Consider the following 20,375-nt stretch of genomic DNA (forward strand, 5'->3'; position numbering starts at 1 on the left):
TTTGCATTTTTGAGGGTTAAGGGCTTGTCCGAGATTTCAAAAAGAGAAAGCAGTTGGAGAACAGTGCAGATAAATTTGTGTCAGTTTTGGCCAAATGGGTTTCTGCAGCCCAGCACAGGATCAGACAGTGGGTTTGGAGAAGATCAGGGAATCCCTGTGGGGCACTGAAGAGGGGTTTGAATCAGTGGAGATGGATAAACCTGGAATCTTGTTCAAGCCCTGTGCAAATACTGTAGCCACCTAGCTGGAGGTGACAAAAGCCAGTGGCAGCTGTTTTGCTCCTCTTATTTCTAAAAAAAAGTAAAAAGTTATAAAAAGGTAACCTGGTGGTATTGAGTGAGAGCCCAGGTTTGTTGGTGTGAACGGTGATCAGAGGGGAGGCAGCCTGCTGCCCCGGCCTCCCCGGGAGAGGGGCCCCGGCTGCTGCTGTGCCAGCCTGGACGGAGGCCGGTGCTGTCACGGGTGGGCGCTGGGACTCGGCAGGTTTGCTGGGGGGCGGGGGTCTCCCCAGCAGCCGCAAGCACTGGCTTGGCTCCGGGAGCGCGCCAAGCCGCGCTTTGTCTTCTTTTTCTTTTTTTTTTTTTTCTTATTTTTTTGTTAAACGGAAAGGTGTGGGGGCTTTTAACATCCCTATAAAACAGGCAATGGAGCGGGGCAGCGGTTAAGTCGCCTTAACCCCAGCGGCTGCAGGGACCCCCCCGGGCCGCGGGCGCGCAGGGCGCGCTGACCTTTCGCGGACGCGCTGCCCCCGCCCGGCAGCTGCCGCCGTCGCTCCGGCGCTCGCCGCTCCGCGCCCAAGGTCAGGGCAGCCCCGCCGCCGCCACAGGTAGCGCGGAGCTGCGCGGGGGCGGTGGGGCGCGGTGGGGCGCGCTGGGCGCTGCCGGGCGGGGGGAGAGCGGCGGCGGCGTCACTCGGAGGGCCGGCTCCCCGCGGCGGGCCGCGCTCCCGGCGGGGCCGCCCGGCGCCCTTATTTAAAGTCTGAGCGGGGGGCGGCGGAGAGTGCGCGGTGCCGCTCGCTGGATGAGCGCGCCCTCCCGGAGAAAAGGCGAGGGAGGGGGGGGAAGGGAGGAGGAAGAGGAGGAGGGATCCTGGCAAGTTCAGTTTGGTACCAAGTGGCGGCTAGGCTGCGGGGCTCGGCTAGGCGATGGATAAGGATGAGATCCACCTGCGCAGGCTGCCGGCCGCAGCGCCCTGGGGACCACGTAAGTTGTTCGGCGGCGGGGAGGTGCGGGGCTGGGGGTGCTCCCCCCGGCCGGGGAGCCGGCTCTGCGGGCGGCCGTTGGCGTCGGCTCCCCGCCCCGAGAGCCCGTCAGGGACTTACTGTTAGCGTTTCATCAACTGCTTTTAAAAATACTGGAATAATCTCCATAAAGTGCAGTGAAAGAAAATATTTTGTCTCCCCGTCTTACACCCCCCCCCCCCCCCCCCCCCCAAACCATAAAACAACGTAAAGTCCTTTTTACCTACATTAATATAGGAATTAAAAGATATCTAACCCCAGGAAGCTAATCTAATTATGAAAAACTGTTGGAGTACAAAGTATATGGGATAAATCCTTGAGTTGATGATTGCTGTCAATTCACACTGTGCTGTGGAAGACAGGAGAGGGGAAAAAAAAGTCTTTGAATGAAATGGGTCTGTCTCAGATTGTCAGTAATGTTTTTACAGAACCAGCTAAATCATGTATCTCTGGATCATTAACTATTGTGTGCAGCTAAATAAATTACATATATTGGAAGAGGAAAATACATTCCTTGGCTGAGAAGTTAGAGAATGCTGAGAGCCAAAGAGCAGATCATTTAAATGGTAGGGGGTGGGAATTTCCTTGGCTTCCCTCTAGAAATAAATCACAGCTCGGTGTCTGTGTGCATGTATGTGCACCCACATATGCATTTATATACAATCTTCATGCTCACACACTGTGTATATAAAACCTTCACACACATGCCTTGGAACACAAATTTTACAAGTGCTATTTACTGAACGCATTTTTCTACCAGTTTAGAGACAATAAAACTAGAATTGAGATGCTAACCAGGAACATACTGGAACACATTTGATTATCCAGCTGAACTGTATACAAATGAAGTAAATTTAGCATGGCACCATTTATAAATTCCATGCTTTACAATCAAAATTCCAAATCTAACTGTTTGCAGCTAAGAATAGCATGGGGGGAGCCCTCTTCTTTACTCCCTCTTTTTGGATTCCCACGAAAACCGTTATCCTAGAGTCTACTCATTAAATGGCCAAATATTTCACTGGAGTTCAGCCCATTTCTAAAAGAAACGTTGTGTGCTCATCAAACCGTAGGCTAGCCGGAGCACTCAGAATGAAAAGAAAACTTTCTTCAATGTCTGACACAAAACAGCTGGGCTTTACATCTAAATACTGGGGGATGGAGTTTCTGTATGCTACTGGTTGTCCCACATTAACTTCTTTATTAAAATAAGGAGGGGCTTGAACTTTTCAAAACTGCAGTGGAAAGGAAGCAAAGCATGGGAAGCTGAAGTGTCATCGCAGTACATTAACAGAGATATCGGTAAGAGGACTAAATGATAAAATGGCACTAGAAAGCTCTAGCATTACTCATGGGGCAGGTGGCAATTTATCATGAGGTAATTGCAGTGATAGAGTGAGAGTCCTAAGAAATTGTTCAAGTGGCTCTTTATCTTTGAGAAACTTTACATAATATTTTACAGTGACATTCTCTATTTAATTTACTGAATCACCCATTAGCAGCATGAACGCTGTGTACCAGCTTCATTAATGAGTTCAAGGACCAGTTTTGTTCTCGGAAGGGCGTGTTTGTATTTCTGTTGAAGGACCTATCCAAAAGAGCTTATTTGTAAAAACTGTTTATAAGATCAAACTCCGATCTGATTACATAGCGGATCCATGTATTACAGTACAAATCCTATCCAGTTGTTGCTAACTTTCGTGTTTATTGCTGGAGAGATGTGGAGACCTGCCTTTGATGTTTTCACATCGTCTATATACTCAAAAAACCCTCCCATGGACAGCTAAGGAAACTTGCTTGATACAAAGATTTAGGAAAAAGTTGGAGTTGGCGAGAGGATGATAGAAGATGGGAAAGCAAAAGGGATCCTGTACTCACCTTAGCTCTGGGTAAATACTATCTGTTGTCTACATCCAAAGTACTGTTTTACTTTTCTCTAGCAAGGAAAAAAAGTGACCTCAGCATGTTATTTTTGGCTGTTTTGGTGGCATGAAAGGACAGGTGTCCTCAGCTACATCTGTGCCCTAAGGACCCAGACATTGCAGCTGATGCCTGCAATCTTATTTTATGCCAATTTCCTCCTTATGCTCTGGGGGAAGGAGTGCATCTAATGAAGATGGGGTGAGGGTCAGAATCGAGATGGGCTCTGGGGAATGGTACTGTCATGTTGGCGTTTGAACATGGTGATATCCTGTCACTTCAGCAACAGACTTAGAGACACTGGGACAAGTGCTCAGGACTAAGTGCAGGATTAGGAGTCAAGTCTTTACCCCCTACATTTCAGCAGTCAAATATTCCCTGAGCGAATATCTGACCCCTTTGGAAACCACGAGAGCTTTTTTGTGACAGACTTAAATGTTGTCAGACTATCACCTCAGAAAATGAAATGTTTTCCCTTTTTTCTCCGGAAGACATTGTTCAATCTGGAACTGGGACTGCCAGCATGGCTCCATAGGTTTCTGGTATGTATTATCCTGCTTCCCATGGTAGCACTGCAGCTATTTCCACTAACAGTGAAAATGATGAAGCGTATTAAGCTAATAATTAATCAGAGATGACAAGGGACTAATAACTGTATTGATTTAATTAGGACTTCTTTTCCAGCTCTGTAACTTGCAGTCATGCACATCATTAACTTAATATTTTAATTTGTAGTAATAACTTATTAATTTCTGGGGATGAGCACATGCAGAGCTGAAGCAGCAGCTCTGACTTTGTGCTGGACTGCAGGCATGTGCCTCAGTTCATTGAGTAGCTGTGGGAAGTGTTCCTTGTCCTGTGTGAGACTGACAGCAAGCAGGGCAGGTTGCCAGTCACTGAGAGTGGTCACAGAGCATTGAGGCGGTGGGAGATGGGGCATTGCGGGAGGAGATGTGGCAGATGTGCTGGTGAGGTACGCGTAGCTCTGTGGCTAGATGCTGCGTTGTATGGGTGTGACATGAAATATGGGTAAAAGTAGCATGCCAAAACAGAAGGCAGGAGAGTAACCCTGGGAAGTAGCAGTATTTATTGGCATCAGGAAGGGAAAAATGTCCCATTTGACTTGAATTACACCCTTTGGATTCTGGCAATTTTGAGAAAAGGAAATGCTTGGGGACATGCTGTGGTTGGAAAATAAGGCTCGCTTTAAATTAGAATCACTTTGGGAAGAAGGAAAAAAGGAAGGAACAAACATGCACTACAAACTTCAGGACTTTGCTTGTGTGAAAGGCTGACAAATGCTAAGTTAGCTCATCTTCCCACCCCGTTTTAGTGGGGGTACTTAGCACTCGCTGGGGCATGTTTGGCAGCTTACACAGCTTGGTCATCAGCAAGCCACCCTCTGATACACTCCTGACCAGAGACTTCTCCAGGAGGCAAGGGAGGGAGAAGCTGCTCTCGCTGAGAGCATAATGCTAAATATATGGCTGTATCACACTGTATGGCAAGGTTTGTGACTTTTTGGGAAAGAGATCCCATTAGCCTCCGCACAGAGCTCTGTATCCTGCTCTGTATTACCAAGATACTTGTAAATCTTTGCACTGTACAGTCGAAAGGCTGAATCCTCTGCTACGGCTTCGTTTGGTGCAGAGAGTGGTCAGCATTGGGACGAGATCTATGCAAGCCAGAAGCACTGAGCAGGCTCCAGACGAGAGCCTGTCCAAAGTCCTTGGCATTGTCCTTCAGCAAGATGATGGGGACTTTGAAGTACTTATGAATGTTTAACAGCTTTTCATATGGAGTTGTTGGGTCACTCTAGGTAGACCATTAGACTGATGAGCTCTGTGAACAGAAGCCACCACTTCTTATTTCTTGTGAGAGTTTTCAGGGATTCTGAAAAAGTACCGTGCACATCCTTATATTTTATTATGCAAGCCAAGTCAGTGGTAGTGGCATGGAATAGTTCTGCTTACTTTCAGAGACTGCAAACACGGTTTAGCTGAGGACAATGTGTGCCGGTATGGGAATATTCACCTTCCCGACCTCACACATGTTTGCTGCTGAACTTGAGATTATGACAGGATTTGCAGTTCTGCTGTAGGTACAAACCCCAAGAGGGGTTTTACAAATGACAGATTTTCAAGGGTTGGCAGCCTACATGCCTTGCTGGGACCCTATCACGGTGTTATTTTCAGTGGTGCTAAGTCATCTTGTGCCAGCTGTTAGATCAAAGTAATGTAATGGAGTTATGTGACTACCAGTGCGCAACTTTTTTCCGGTATTTGGAAGAGCAAAAAGATAGTGGTGTCTCCATCGTTGCTGCAACGTAATTTATGGTACATATAGGCCTTTTAGAAACAACCGCAATGGCTGCCTTGCTTGGGAGGCTCTGAATGCACAGGAAGCAAAGCTCCTTGTGCTGGGCTGCATTAGTCACCACCGCTGCTTCATAGGCTAGCCCACATGCCCTCAAGGGAAACAGATTTTTATTTATTTGGTTTAGCCTTTGATTTGTATCCCTCATGCCTCTATTTCTGAAAGTAGTACTACATCCTGGTGGGAGGGCCAGCCCTTCTCCCTGCCCCTAACCTCCCTGTATCCTTTAGCCTTTATCTGCAGACAGCTGACCCCTGTCCCTGTGTATATCTTCGCTTCTCGTTTGTTCTGTTTCTTTGTGCTGCACCGCGTGTTCTGCCGTTTCAGCTTCCTTTGCTGTTTCTAGTGTCTTGTCCCTGAGTCTCCTCTGTGGCTGGCCCACATGCCAAGGTTTTCTCTCTTGTTCAGACTCCCACAGTTCACGTCTTTGAACCTTCCACTGGCAGTCTGTCCTTCCAGCCATTACAGAAACTATTTCCAGATTTGAACAGATAAAAAGATGGTAGTAACGCCTGATCCAATGCCATTCCTCTTCAGTATCTTTGCCTGCTTACCTTATCTGCATATCTGATTTATTCTTGGCAGCTCTGTATCTGTGCTAGGACCTGGATGTACATTCTTATTCCTTTGAGTGGAGCATTAATAATATATATAATCACTGAAATGTCCTTTCAGACCACAGCTCTTATTTTTTTTAAACTGACCTATGATGTTTTGCACATGACTGTACATGCTCCAAGAGAGTTTAAAAATCTAAAATCTGTTATGAAAAGGCTAAGTGGTTTGCAGGCATTAACTGCTCTTTTTATCTTATAAATTATTTAACTTATATCATGACATCAGTGATTACAAGTTACGTATTCCTGGCTCTTAGTCCTGCTATGTTACCGCTCCCTTTATTTGTATCCTGTGTATGGAGAAACTTGAGTAGTATGTACTAAAATGAGAAAATACTTTTTCTAAACACATTGCAAATATTTGATGCTTCTTGTACCTCTTCATTGATGTCAGCTGATGTCCTTGCAGAACAAACTTGGAATACGCGATAGAGTTCTGTGTGTTGATAAGTAAGGTTCACTAAGAAAAATTTTGTCCAGGGAGAGACAAACACATTTCACAGCATTTGGTTAATAAAAAGGGAAGAGGCTGGCAACTAAATTACATATCCAGTGCAGATTCAGGATACATTTTTAAAAAATAAATAGGAAAAATGAGTGGTTACTGACTGCATTCGTTACTTTTACCTCTATGATGTCACTGAAGAGTCCTCTGAATACATTTTTAAGCTCTTCTTTTTAACGTGATATTGTGGGAGTTTTGTAATTGTTCTTAAGAACAGGAACAAGAGCCAAGGTGGGAGTTTCAGGGCTAAGCATCACTCAAAAGTTTTAGTTTTTTACTGCTTGGAAGAAAGTGACAGAAATGTGTCCAGCACAACATTAACAGTCAAAGAAAAGCCTGTTCTGTATTTATGCTTGATCATTTGTACTATAAGCATTTTGGCTGACGATGTACTGCAAGATATGTCAATGAACGTGCTTTGCAATTCTTCCCGGATTTTGGCAGGCAAAGATTCAAAATATGGTATGACTTTATGCTTGTGGTATGATTGCCCAGAAGAAATCTACTGCAGACTGCAAAAGATGGAAGCTTTTATGCAAATACCAATAAATTCATCACAGTGTGTTGCAGCGCTATTGTCCTGGAAAGGCTTTCTACTGATGGATGTGTGCTATTTTGGCAGCCCAGCAAGAGGAGGAAAAAGAAGGGATGTGTGGGCGTACTGCATTTGCTGCTATATTCTTGGGAGCTGAGCGTCCAGCTCCATATTAAATCACCTACCTTGGGTTTGGTTAGCATTGGCGTGGTCTGTTTGTATGGAGAAGCTGATCTAGACCTTGAGACCTTTTCTCTGGTTTTTAACCTGGTATGGAGACTGTTGATGGAAGGTGTGTGTGTAACCGTTTGGGATGTACCCAGCTGGTGCCACAATGAATCTGAAGGGAGGTATCAGCTGTAGGACCACTGAAAGGGTACGACTAAACAGACCATGTCAAAGCAGCTGTAGCATGTGTGGTGAAAGCACCCTTTCCTGAGGCTCACTAGTGGAAACTACAACATTATTGTCTGTATCCTGTGTTCCTGGCACGGAGTCTGAGAGTGGTCTAAAGAAGGAAAATGGTTCTCTGCTTGTAGTCTGAATGTTGGTATGTAGTCAGCAAACCTCATCCAGATGCTTGTATCTTGCTGCATACTTTTGAGTGTTCTTTTTCTGATGAATGGCAAGAACAGGTTTCTAAAAATAAATTAATGGTTTTCCCTTTTTACTTCCTGTGACTTAATATACTTTATTTATCTGTATAGCTACTAGTCATCGTCATTCTTCAGCTCACAAGAGTATAAACAGAAATGAGCCTGAGTCACAAAGGATGGATGTGAAACCAGGCTTTTTCCAGGATTTTAGCCAGGTGTAGGAATTGCAGCCTGGGGATGATGGAGGGAAAGGGCTGGCTCTGGGGTTGTGCCTCAGGGGTCTCACATGTCAAATAGGTAGCGCGGAGGTGAAATACTGCCTGCTGCTGCTTTCTGCATTCTTCTTCCAAGGTGGTAAGTCTTTGCAGCTCTGTGCAAAAAGTTAACAAAAAATTTTAAAGAGTGGATTTTTAAGGTTAGTTTATTACTAAAACAATAAAACCCAAGTGAGATTCCAGGTAATTGTTCTCTTGCATTACCTCTAAGGTTGATCAGGCCAACATCCAGAGCAACAGTTACTTTCATTTAATTGCTCAAGCAACATACTTTAACAAATTTAGTCTCCTAGGGCACATAGTCAATTCATCATGCTGCTGATAGTATGCTCCAAACCAATCATAAGCTTGAATCAAACAGATCTGAAAATAAACTAATGTTATTGGGATTTTTAGGAAGTGGTCTCCTTTCTGTAGGGATTGCCTACTAAAATTTAAGGCTGCTCTGTACAATGATAGCAGAACACGTTGTAATTTTGTTTACTCATTAGAAATGTGAAGTAATCTGACCTCAAACGTGCTAAGCATCATTTTTGTTCCTAGAACATATCTTGGGAGTACCTCTTGTTGTTGCTAGCAGCACATCTTTATGTTATAATGTATGTTAAATAGGAAAGACAATGTATAAGGTATACTGGACAATACAAATTTGTGCTCTCTGGAGCTCTGTGTATACACACACCTATGTTTTGAGGTATGGCTAATAGGACTGACTTTGTGTCCTGTGGGAGAAGCAGACTTGCTAACAAAGAGAATAATGAAGAGTGAGTGTCAAAATATTCCACTTTTTTTTATCAGTGTGACTGATTATAGAGGGTGTGAATTGAGTAATCCTTAACTTTCATTTCCAGAAATATGGGTATCAGCACTGTATTAGTAGGGTTGTGCTTGCAGGCTTCATCAATTTATCTGTGAACAGTCTTCTAGGGTTTAGTGTTGACATCGACAGGGACATAGATTTGAAATGTTATTTCATCTTTACAATTGCTTTCAATAATCCATTTGGCAGATAACTGGGACCAGCTAAAAGGCACGAGAGAAGAATTTAAGGTATGTTGTGAGGACATACTTCAGCTAACAGAGACACCTATTTCTTTGCTACAGATTTGTTTTTCAGATTCAGTCATCTTGTAGAAATATTTTACTCCATATGCCCTGAAATGTAAGATGATGTTTGGGCTCTTGGAGTAGGAATAGATCCTGTTTCTGAACAATTGTACTCAAGGACATGCAGGAGATCCTCCTTTAGCTCATGTGGTAGGAAGCCAGGTTGAAAGGCAAAGGCTGAACGCAGAAATCATGTCCTAGCCCTTTTGTACGTGCTTTAGAAGTGCAAAGAATTTCTTTATCCACAGTTCTTAAAGGACTTCATAAACTTTAGTGAGCTGTTGGGAGCTCCTTTTGTATTACATTCATTTGCTGTTGCAGAACTTCTTTTATCTGGCAAGAATTAGTATGTTGAATTACGGGGTTTGACAGGTAACAGATGACGAGAATTGTCATTTTAGTTCACTTGAAATGGATTCAGCTGAGAGAAGGTAATACTTGTCCAGGATACAGCCATGTGCAGTCCAGGATACAGCCATGTGCACTGTGTTGGTGAGAATGGAAGAAGCAGAGCAGTGTGTACCTGCCCCAGATTAAACAGGCTAAAATTTTTGTAGGTGCTCCTTAGTTCAGAATTGGAAATTAGACTGTGCTTACTTGCTGTGCTGTTTATTTTGAAGGGGACTGCTACTGTCACCACACTGGAGGATCTGGCCTAAATGAAATAGCTTGTTTTTTAAAATTGCAGCTGATTGTTTTCGTTTGAGAATGAATCTAATCTCTCAAACACACTAAGGATAATGACAAGTCATTGACTACAAGAGAAATTGTGCTCACCAGTACCATTCTTATACTGCCATAATGACTTGTCTCTTGTGTGTTGTGATAAAGTGTTTTGAATTCATCTTAGCCATTTAAGTCCAGCTGACTATACAACTGAGTAGTTGGATAATAAACCCTGAAGGCCGCATACTAATTACCAATGGAAGAGCAGAAACAGGCTTTGGTTTAGATTTTAAACATTGCTACGTACCAGAGGTGTAGAAATAGAATCAAAGCCTTTTAAAGCTAATAGTTTCTAAATGGCAGATTAATTCATTTAATTTTTAAACTTTCTCTTTGTAGCATCTTGCTAACAAGCTTTCTGTTAAAAGAGCAGATGCCTGCTTCCAAAACAAGATCTTTTTTGTCTTGATAATACAAATTAATGAAAGCTTTCCCTTTTCTCTTTCTCTTCAGTGTATTTTCTCAAAATAGCTCCTTGGGGCTGTATCCTGCAATTTGCTGTGCCCTCTGGCCCTTGTCCAGTAAAGCACTTAAGCGTACAAATAGCCCTGGTTTTGGTGGGAAGTGGGCAACTGAACACATGACCCTCCTTGTGTGTCCCAACAACTTCCATGCCTTTGTGTTTTCAAGGGAAATCTGCAGCATGCTTCCCACCCTGCACAGTGTTTCTCCACCAAATGCAAACAGTATTTCACAATACAGACCTGATCCATCCTTCATGCATCTGTTTAAGGGGTTTTAAGAACTGTTTAGTTGAAGTGGAGGATCTTTGCATTTCAGGTAACTTCTCCTGAACTCTGCTCTGGAATCCAGTGGAGATCTTGCCATCCATCTTCATTTTGGAAGCAAAGCACATGTCTAATGGCACTAAATCTTTAAAGTAAAACCCAGTCAAAGCAGTTCCTGGGAACCTGCAATTGATTTCAGTCCAGCAGTTACTCTGTATTGACTGACTTGAGCACATTGTCGATCAGTAGTGGGAGTTGCCTACAGAGACTTGGTTGCGGGAAGCTTTCATGTTTTGCAGGTGACAAGTAAAATCAGGGACCTTAGCAAACATATTTCAACCTCAATGGGAACAACCTGGTGTTTAAAAAAAAATAAAAAAAGCGTTTATGTCTCATGCACTGCATAAAGGGTGTATATGTCCTGACATTTAATAATATAAGTAGGAAAATAAACATTTCTCATAACCAGACGATTACAAGGGAATGTCCTTCCTCTGGAGTTTGGTATTGCTGTCACACCAAAACAGGGAGCTAATTTCAGCTTTTACCCTTTCCTAAGTTTGATACCATTGCTCTTTCTTTGCACCAGATCCTTTTTGCAGCTGCTTTTTTTTTAAATCTTTTTTTTTTTTTTATTGTATGATTCAAAAGGAGGAGAAAAGAAAATATTACAGAAACAGAGACCAAACTGGGTAGGGAAAGTGTTTCAGCTATCCACAGGCAGGAAATTTGAGCTTCTTTGGAACCTGAATGAGAGCTGGAGCAACCTCGTTATTTTTATATATTTATTTCCCTGTTTGGCTGTTCTGCCTGCTTTTCCCACGTTATCATCAAAGTGGCCCCAGAAGGGACAGTTGTGAAACAGAAACTATCTGTGAGTAGAGGAACAAACCCAGAGCTTTTAAGCTACAGATGCCTTGGGTTTAGCAAAACCAAGCAACTTTAATTGAGTTAAGTGTTTGCAACTGTTGCTGCTCTCTTCTAAATGTGTTTAATATTGGGGGGTGAAATGGGGAAAGTCAAGAAGAGATGTCAGTGGCAGCCCCATCGTGTTGAGGTTTGGGTTGAGCCAGTATGTCTATGGTAGTTTCTCCCTCTTCCGACTCTCTGCCCCGGCCTGAATGCAGATAGGTTTGCAGCAGTGAAGCTAAAGGAAAAAATAGTTTCTTCCCTTGGTTCACATGAACTGCTTTGAACTGGAACAGATGTGGATGTACAGAACTATCTGCTTACAGCAACTGTTCCATTTATAACCACGGGTTTTCTATTCAGGTCTTTTTATCATTTTAACATTTTCTGTTTCCACATCCTTTTCCACAATAAAATATTCTTAACTAAATGGGTTTTCATCTCACATCCAGAACCTTTGCAAGTACTGTTTCTTGTGTGAGCTTACAATGCCATCATTATTGTTCAGTGACTTTTTGTTAATAATGATGGTCAGTGGAGGCAAGGTCGAGTTTGTGGTATTTGTAAGACAGGATTCAGAATATCAGTTTATTACCAAAATAGGGCAGAATCTGCAGCCTGATGTAATGGTGATAGAATTTTGCAGAAGGTGTTTGGAATTTTTAAGTTCCAAGTGGCATTTCTATTAATTTTCTGTTCTGTTGAACTGTATTCAACTTTGGTGTACAAAATAATTTTGTGTGCAACCCAGACCAAAATTGTTCCAGTGAGTACAGATAAGAGATTCAAATTCAACCACAAAAATTCAGACAACAGTGGTGTTTTTGCTTTGTGTTTTTCATGAACCCATGCTTTGGAGTAAGTTCATTCACTGTTTGATTTGATTAAGTGCTCAATAATTAATTCCGCAAATGCACTGCTACGTAAGAAGGTAAGCCCTGCAGTTCCCATTGACCGAGACACGGGGATATGTCCCGAGATGAAGAAAAAATGCACAAAGTCACAGATGAAATCAGTAGTGGCGTTTGGTTAATCAGTTATGCCTCTCAGCTTCTACACTCGAGCAGACCATGTGGCCTTTATTACAGTATTAGGAATTCATTTTTTTAGAGTTACTTCAGTTTCTCTGTTCTCTAATTTTCTATGGAAACAGTCAGTTGTTTGTATATTGGAGATCGTACGTGTCAAGTTCTTTGTTTTAGTTCATTGGTTTTGGCCTTGACACAGAAAACAAAAATTTCATCAAAGTTGTAGAGCCAGATAGGATTTTAATCTAAACCGTATTAAAAGTTAAAACCCTCCATGACTATGGGGTCTGTTAGGGTTCAGTCAGGAACTTCCCGTGCTGCCTTTGGGAGGCCAGAGATTTTTCTTCATAATCTGAAGGCACTTTTCTCTTCTGGTCGACTCAATACCAACTTGAAAACTGGATGGTACAGTCCTGTGAAACAATGTTGTGTTGGTGGGATACTCTGAGGTGTCCCAGTACTCCAGGCTATGGATTCATCATAGCATTGTGTAAGAAATGCTTTGCTGTTTTCAGGTTACCTTCACATTGCTCAAGTTGCATTAAGTTAAACTAAAGTAAAAGTAGGCATTCGCAGTATGGAGAAGAGTTTCAAATGTTCCCCAACAACAAATAGATGAAGAAACAAAAGGAAATTTTGTGCTTAATCTCCTCTTACCAAGATTAAACAGATCCCTCTCTCCATCTGTCAAGCTGGTATGGTGTAGACAGGTTTCTGACACACAACTTGCATTCGCTTAGACTCACTGAAACTCTTGTGTAGTTGCACCCCTGGGGTGCACTTTACAATGTGAAGCGTTTCTCTTGCTCTCTTCTCCTTCCCGTTATCTGTGTGCTTTCTATTTCAATGGCTCTAGCTTGCTTTGTTTGGTTTAATTTTAAGTTTATTCTAAGAAAAAAAATAGATACAAACTGCAAATATTTTTTTTTAATCTCTTTAAATGTTTTTGGTTATACTGTGTGTTGCCACCACATAGAAAACCCTTTCCACATTATCCCCATGACAGAACTTTTCTCCTGAAATCTCCTAGTGTCCTTGCACTACCCTTCTGCATCTTTAACAAGAATTAAAACTTCATGGGAATATAACCAGTCCACAACCACATCAAAGCTGTGGTCGAAGTCCAGTTTTCAAACTCCAAAAGTTGGCCAAGTCTGGTGTTTCAGTTTTGATTTGATACGTTATATAGAGGCCCTACTTGCAACATCAGCGGAGGCTACAGAGCAGACACCAAGTTCCCAAAAACTAATTGCTGTCTGGACTGAGGCAACTTCTCATTTATCTCTTCCTGTAACTTGTTCATATGAGTTGTTTTGTCCTCTCTTTCACCAAAGCACCACGTAATTTGTCTGGTTTTAATATTGACCAGTAATAATTTCTTAATGTGAAGAATGTGCAGTGAAGGAAAATCCGTTTATAGTTCTTTGATAGATTAGTTCCATTTTTGTTCACATTTACGAGTTTTATTGACTTTATTTTTAAGGAAAAATAATTACGTGGAGTCTGGTTTTAGTCATGGTTCTGTTTTATGTGAGGAACAGACAAAGACCTGTCGCATTAGAAGAGTGAAATAAGATGGAGAAAAAGTGTTCTTTTCCTTCAACAAATAAATCAAGTGCTTCCATCATACAAGAATATACAGCCACGTAACATGTAGGGCACTAAGGATAAGCAGTCACATCAACAGAGGGAAATCTTTGACAAGTTTTAGGTATGTCACTTGGACATGGGATGTATCTTAGTAGACAGTCTGTCACTTTTATTCCCTAATAACTTTTGACAAGAGACAGATGATATTGCAGAGGTTATTTTAAGGTAGATTGTTTAATTTCTGTCTGTTCTACTTCTTTCTTCTTTTTTTCTCTGGATACTTTCCTCTTTTCATACAAAAAAAAAATCATGCCCCAGCTATTTGTTAAGCTTGGGCATTTGAGGTAAGTAGCTGGTTATATTTGGGAAGGAAGCAATGGATGCAGAGAGCAGCTGGATGCTGTCAAGAGTGTCAGTTCCTTGGCTGTGGGAGACATGCTCCCTGCTCACATCCCTCTGCCACGTGCTGCACCCCCGGAGCTAGGATGGAGCTTGGGGGCTACTGAATCTCCATCTGCCGGAAAGAGATGATATTCCCAAGCTGTCCCCAAGGTTCATGTGGAAGAATACATCTTTTTTCCTTCTTTTTCTTTCTGAATGCATGTTGTTCTTGGGTAAGGTGAGCACCTGAGAGTAGAGTATTGGTGAGTACTCCTGTGCAGAGCAATGCTGGTAGAGGTCAGTCACAGCCCTCGCCTTTGGGTCCCTGCAAGCCACAAGTCTTCCCTGGCACAGCTGAGCAGACTCCCTAACTGTATGGTTGTGCAGTGGTGGATAGGATGTGTAAGAACATAGATTATCTGATCAGTATTTGTGATCAAAGGAGATTTAAGCATTGAGGTTTCCAAAAAAGAAACTGTTAACCAATGCCTGAGCATGTTTGATGCAGGCAGCTGGTGCTTTGCTGTCTCTCTGCATTCAGCTATGCTCTCACAACACCAAATACATCCCCAGGGTGAGCACCCCAAGAGGCACCGAGTGCCCTCATCTCCCATAGCTTCCCACGGTCAGAGGGCACCAGGGAGGAGCAGTAAGTCAGAGGCAGAGCTGGGAAGCTGTGTAGCAGCAGTGGCTCCTTGCCTTCTGGGTCTGGCTCGTTTGGGATGGAGGACTGAGGACCAGAAGAAATGTAAGAGACCTTCTGGGTCCAATGTGGGAGCATTAGGGCTGTCCACAGAGGCATCACCTGGGAGGAAAGGGATTTTTTTTTTTTAAAGCTCTTGGAAGGGGGTAAATCTGGGTGATGCTCTGTCTTTTCTAGCTTCCCATTTTACAAAGACTGATTTGTTATCTCTGGAATGATCAGTAGATGAGGCTTGGAATATTTACTCACCAAATTTGAAGAGCACAGAAATTTACTATGGGAAACGTGTGTTCCTGTAGGCCGAAGGCCCCCAAGCCACAGTCTGCCTCCAGATGTGTCCCACAGCCTCCTCCAAGAAGGGGGCAAGATGTCTTAGCCTAAACAAATTTGTCCCTGAAGAATTTTCTCTCAGGTTCATCTGGAGTTCCAGGTTGGCTGGCAAAGTATTTTTTGAGATGCTGTTTTCATAAAACACGTAGAATCATAGAATGGTTTGGGTTGGAAGGGACCTTACAGATCATTTGGTTCCAACCCCAATGCCATGGGTTGGGGACCTTTCACTAGACCAGGTTTATCAAAACCCCATCCAACACTTGTATGCTTCCAGGGATGGGGCATCCACAGCTTCTCTGGGCCACCTGTGCCAGTGTCTCACCACCCTCACAGTAAAGAATTTCTTCCTAATACCTAGTCTAAATCTACCCTTGCCCTCTTGAATCCAATAAGCTCTTTGCATCAGTTGGTGTCTTGTCGTAAGAGTTCACCAAAGTTTGCGTGAACAAGGGTTTCAGTTTGCATTACCTGTATTTTAGTGCTGGTTTACAGTGTCAGAAGTGTACAGCACAGGATCAAGGAACTATCTGTTAAAAACAGAGGGAAGGAACCATCTTTCCTCACTTAATTTGTACAGTAAAATTATGAACTTGGATAACGAGGGTTATAACTGTAGCATTTCTGAGGCCTTACATCAGTAACGTGTGTTGCTTTCTGTTTGTGGGTTTAGAAGCAAAGATCTTACAGCAATACCACCTTTAGCTCATCAGGAGATTTTGCCCCATTCTTGCCCTTCTGTTGCTTAAACACCCAATCAATGATGTGAGTCTGCTACATGCAGCCTTTACCTTACCTTGGATTTGGTAGCGTTATTTCTTTCCACACCATTTATGCAATAATCTTACAGCTTAAAATGACAAGCCTGTCATCCCTTACTCAATACATGTAAAACTCAAACCCAATCAAAAAGTCCCGACAAAAGTAAACAAATGAGTGTGTACATGGATGTATAAAACCTGCTGCTACACTAAACCTTTCTGAAAGCGCTAAAGAGTGAGTAGCTTATCCTTTAAACTCTCTTTATAAGGCTTTATGAGGGAGTAACTTGTAGCTTTTCTTTTTCTAGGGGGGCATCCATCAAGTGTCTGGAGTAAGCAAAACTGATAGTCACCGAAGTATGTGCTACAGTTTGGAAATGTCTGTCAGAGGCTGTCAAGGGAGCCTGAAAGAAAAATTGAAAAAGAGGTGGAATGTTATTAAAGCTATAATTATAAACATAGGAGGCACACTGATACTGTTTCTTTTCTTCAAAAGTGCCGTGTGAGCAGGGCTCGCTGCCTGGGAGTTTGCAGCATGGGATCCAGGAACCCTTTTTTAGGATAGAGGGGAAGATGCACATTGTGTCACCAGATCTATGCATCCAAATAATGAATTTGGACCGTAAGGGTTATGAATGATAGGATTCCTAATATTAGTGATTTCCACTGTCTGTAACTTGGGTCCAGCAGGCAGGTAATTGATTGAAAGAAATACAAGCAGCCCCTTCACTGGAAAATATTTGACTCTTGACCGGTTTTGAAATGCAAAATCCCTACTCTGTTCCCAGTGCCACATAGTGTGTGGATATGGCCCATCATCCAGCATGTAGATGCAAATGTTTTGGAAAAGGCTTTAGAAAAGTATTTCCACCTCTGTTTTCCTTGGTACCAGCTGCTATTGCACCCTGAAAATAAAATGAGAGCTGATTCCTTTGCCTCTTAAGGAAAGGGCATGTTAAACCAATGTTTGTAGTGGTATGCGTTCAAATTTCATATGCTGCTTGTTTGGGTGGCTTCAGAAACATTGTGTTGGAAGATAGGCACCAAAGCTTCACTGAGGTCAAGGGATAGACTCTAGCAGTAACCAAGTTGTGCAGGTGCTGGGAAAAACCTACCTTGCAGGTGGCTGCTGTGGTCTGTGTCCTGTCACCTGGGGCGAGAGGGTGCCTGTCTTGGTGGCCACGCTGACCGCTCAGCATGCAGGCAGGAGCAGCAGCAGGCTTGCAGCACTTACTCCATGTAATTAAACACTCTGGCAGTGCCACTGTGCAGCAGCTGTTTTGAAAATAACATGATGGAAATGTGTCAGGACATTTTGGTGGCAGCAAGCCCATGCATACTTGCAAGTGAGAGTGCCCTGTCTCCCTTTTGATGCCCTACTCCGTGCCCTAGTTTCAAATGTCCTTAAGGTTGGCTGCATTAATGAGAGCTGCTGGTTAATTTGTTCAACTTTGAAAAGCTGTAGTACGTGGGGCATGTATATAACTTAGGGCACATGAGTAGTCCCATTCAAAAGACTCTGCTCATGCGTTATGCTCGTCCCTGGAGCTGTTACGCACTCACTTAGTCTCCCTTCAGCAGTGTAATTAAAACCACTCTTGGCAATGGGCAAGCAAGACAGGCTCTTCTCAATACTCTGAAGTGTTTCAATTTAATGGCATATTTTATAAACAGTCCAGTAGATACTAGCACATATTGTTCATGAATGGTATTCCTGACAGCACATGCCATTTCGTAGTTTATATATAGGGTGTTTAAAAAATTCATGTTCATTTTTTGTGGAGCTTGTGGACATGTTCCAGTTGTGCTGTCTGTGCCCCCAGCTGGGGCTTTCACAGGAATTTTGAGCTTAATACAAGAAATTTAGATAGGAAATGGGGGTGAAAATTATTTTGTGGGGTTAATACCATTTTCAGAATTTTCATGGTATATTGAAGACTACCATATGTTTTTTGTGACATCTGAGGCCATCCAAGTCACATCATGATAGGGAGAAATTCACCTTTCCATGGCTTGGCTGCAGAGCATGAAAATGAAGTGTGCCATGTGGACATTGTTTGTTGTGTAAATGGAGGGATTGGTGGCTGTTCCTGTTGGAATGGGTTTTTTTTTCTCCTCCCTGTGGTGGCTTTTGTGTTTACTTATTTCATTCATCTTAGAAAACCTAAGATGTCTTTTTAGTTTTGTTTCAGGTGACTTTCTAGTGGAGGGTGTTACAGAAAAATATTTTACTGCTATATGGGAGTATAAGAAAAAATGGTATGTTTAGAGAAGCTTGAATGACTCCATTTCTCTTCTTTTGCTTTGTGTTGTTATTCCTCATCCTTGTCACTACTGGAACACTGATGCTTTTGGAAATACCTTTTCAACTTGGTCCTCTTAAGTTAGTCAGTAATGAACTGAACCTATTAAATATGCACAGGTTTGTGCTTTCCTCGGTCAGGATTGACATGCTTTGCCCTTAGTGTTATACTTGCTTATTTTCAGTTTCTTTATAAAGAAGGCCTTGTAGTCAAGTGGTCAGAGCAGGAGCTAGCAGTCTGACCCGGGTTGTACCCATGACTCAAATTGCACTGAGTCAACGTGCACCTTGGCCAATCCAGGCTGCAAACTGAACCGTTAAGAATGACTTCAATAAAATTTTGCATTTGGATTTAGCTTTACATGAAGGAGAAGTGGTTTTAAAGCTGTTTGAACAGGGGAGTTTAAACTGGAGAGGGGTTTTGTTTTGTTTTTAATCCATGTTTGTGTTCTGCTCCGTGGTGTATTTATTTTAAAACTTTAGTTGTGCATCAACACATTCTCAATCTGAAATGTAGATCTTGGACAGAGATGTTCTAAATGTTTGAACAGAATCCAGTATTAAAGTACCACAGATATCTGAGAAGTACATCAAAGTTTCCTTCAGTGTTCATTTCTCATTATTATCTGTTCTGGAGTGCGGATTGTTTTTCTGTATAATTAGCGTATGTGTTACCCTAAGTTCTCTTTCTGATCTTGCATCAGATGTGCTCATGTTTATAGAGAAGAATCTCCTCCAGTATCGATGAGCCTAAGTTTTACTATGTCAAAAACAAACTTTTGCCCTGATTCCACTCTTTTAGATGACAGATCTGTGTACTGTCAGGTCACTCAAAAATATTAGTTTCATTTTCATTGAGTATGGGCATAAACGGTTTGCATTTCTATCAAATTCTTCAAAAAAGCACCCAAATGAGTTAATGGTAGCTTTATTCCTCTATGCCAGCTTTAGGCTGGCCATGGCAGGACAGTTGATAATAGATGTAAAAGAAAGCCTGCTGATGCCAAATTGCGCCACCAAAATTTTCTTGAAACTTCAACCAGTAAAGTGAGTGTATTTACCCTTCAGCATCTTGTCTTATGTGACTGTCTGGATCTGGCACTAGCAGCCTTAAGTCTTATATTGCTAAACCAGACTTCTGGTTGCTTATCTTCCTGGAAAAGGATGTGCTCCCATGACTTGAGATGAGAACCAGACAAGTGCAAAATACTCCCATCTGGGTAGGGATAATTAGTTGGTTAAATAGCAGTTCCTCAGAAAAGGGTCTAGGAGTCATAACAGTGTAAATCCACAATATCTTATGTTGTAGCAAGTATGTACAGATGACTTCTCGGGGCTGGAAAAGCCTGACCTGGAGTACTTCATCCAGTTTTGAGAATCTTTTTACGAGTGTGTATCATATAGCCTGAAGCTGAGAGGAGAGCAATGAAAATGAGGATAAATCCAAGAAAATATGTCTTTGAAGAAAGGTAGTGGAAGAGAGGCATTTGGCCAATGGGGTTTGCAAACTTCTGTTTGGGTTTCTAGGTAGAATTGTTGTTTGTGGGGCAATATTCATTATCCTTGTCCTGTTCTGAGGTGCCCTGTGTTAGTGCTGAAATTTGTTAGTAACTCAGAGGGAAAAGTCCCTCTTACAGGAGGGGAAAGGAAATAGTGGGAAACCCTCTGTGCACACATGGCCTCTGTGCCAGCTGCTTTCAGGAACTCCTGGGTCATCATGTCCAAATCTTTGCTATTTCGGGCAAC

General features: G+C 42.5%; 1 protein-coding gene across 3 annotated transcripts in view; it reads left to right on the forward strand.

The window, feature by feature from the left end:
• The first annotated feature begins 1,017 nt into the window (after positions 1-1,017).
• The window catches only part of ANO1 (anoctamin 1), an 82,549-nt gene continuing 63,191 nt past the window's right edge, over positions 1,018-20,375 (forward strand). For all 3 annotated transcript variants that reach the window (XM_040608092.1, XM_040608090.1, XM_040608091.1), the window contains exon 1: positions 1,018-1,202. In XM_040608092.1, coding sequence (XP_040464026.1) covers positions 1,145-1,202 — 58 coding nt within the window. In that variant the 5' untranslated portion in view covers positions 1,018-1,144. The remainder of the gene's footprint in view (positions 1,203-20,375) is intronic.

Source organism: Falco naumanni, chromosome 10, assembly GCF_017639655.2.
Source record: "Falco naumanni isolate bFalNau1 chromosome 10, bFalNau1.pat, whole genome shotgun sequence".
Classification (NCBI taxonomy): Eukaryota; Metazoa; Chordata; class Aves; order Falconiformes; family Falconidae; genus Falco; species Falco naumanni.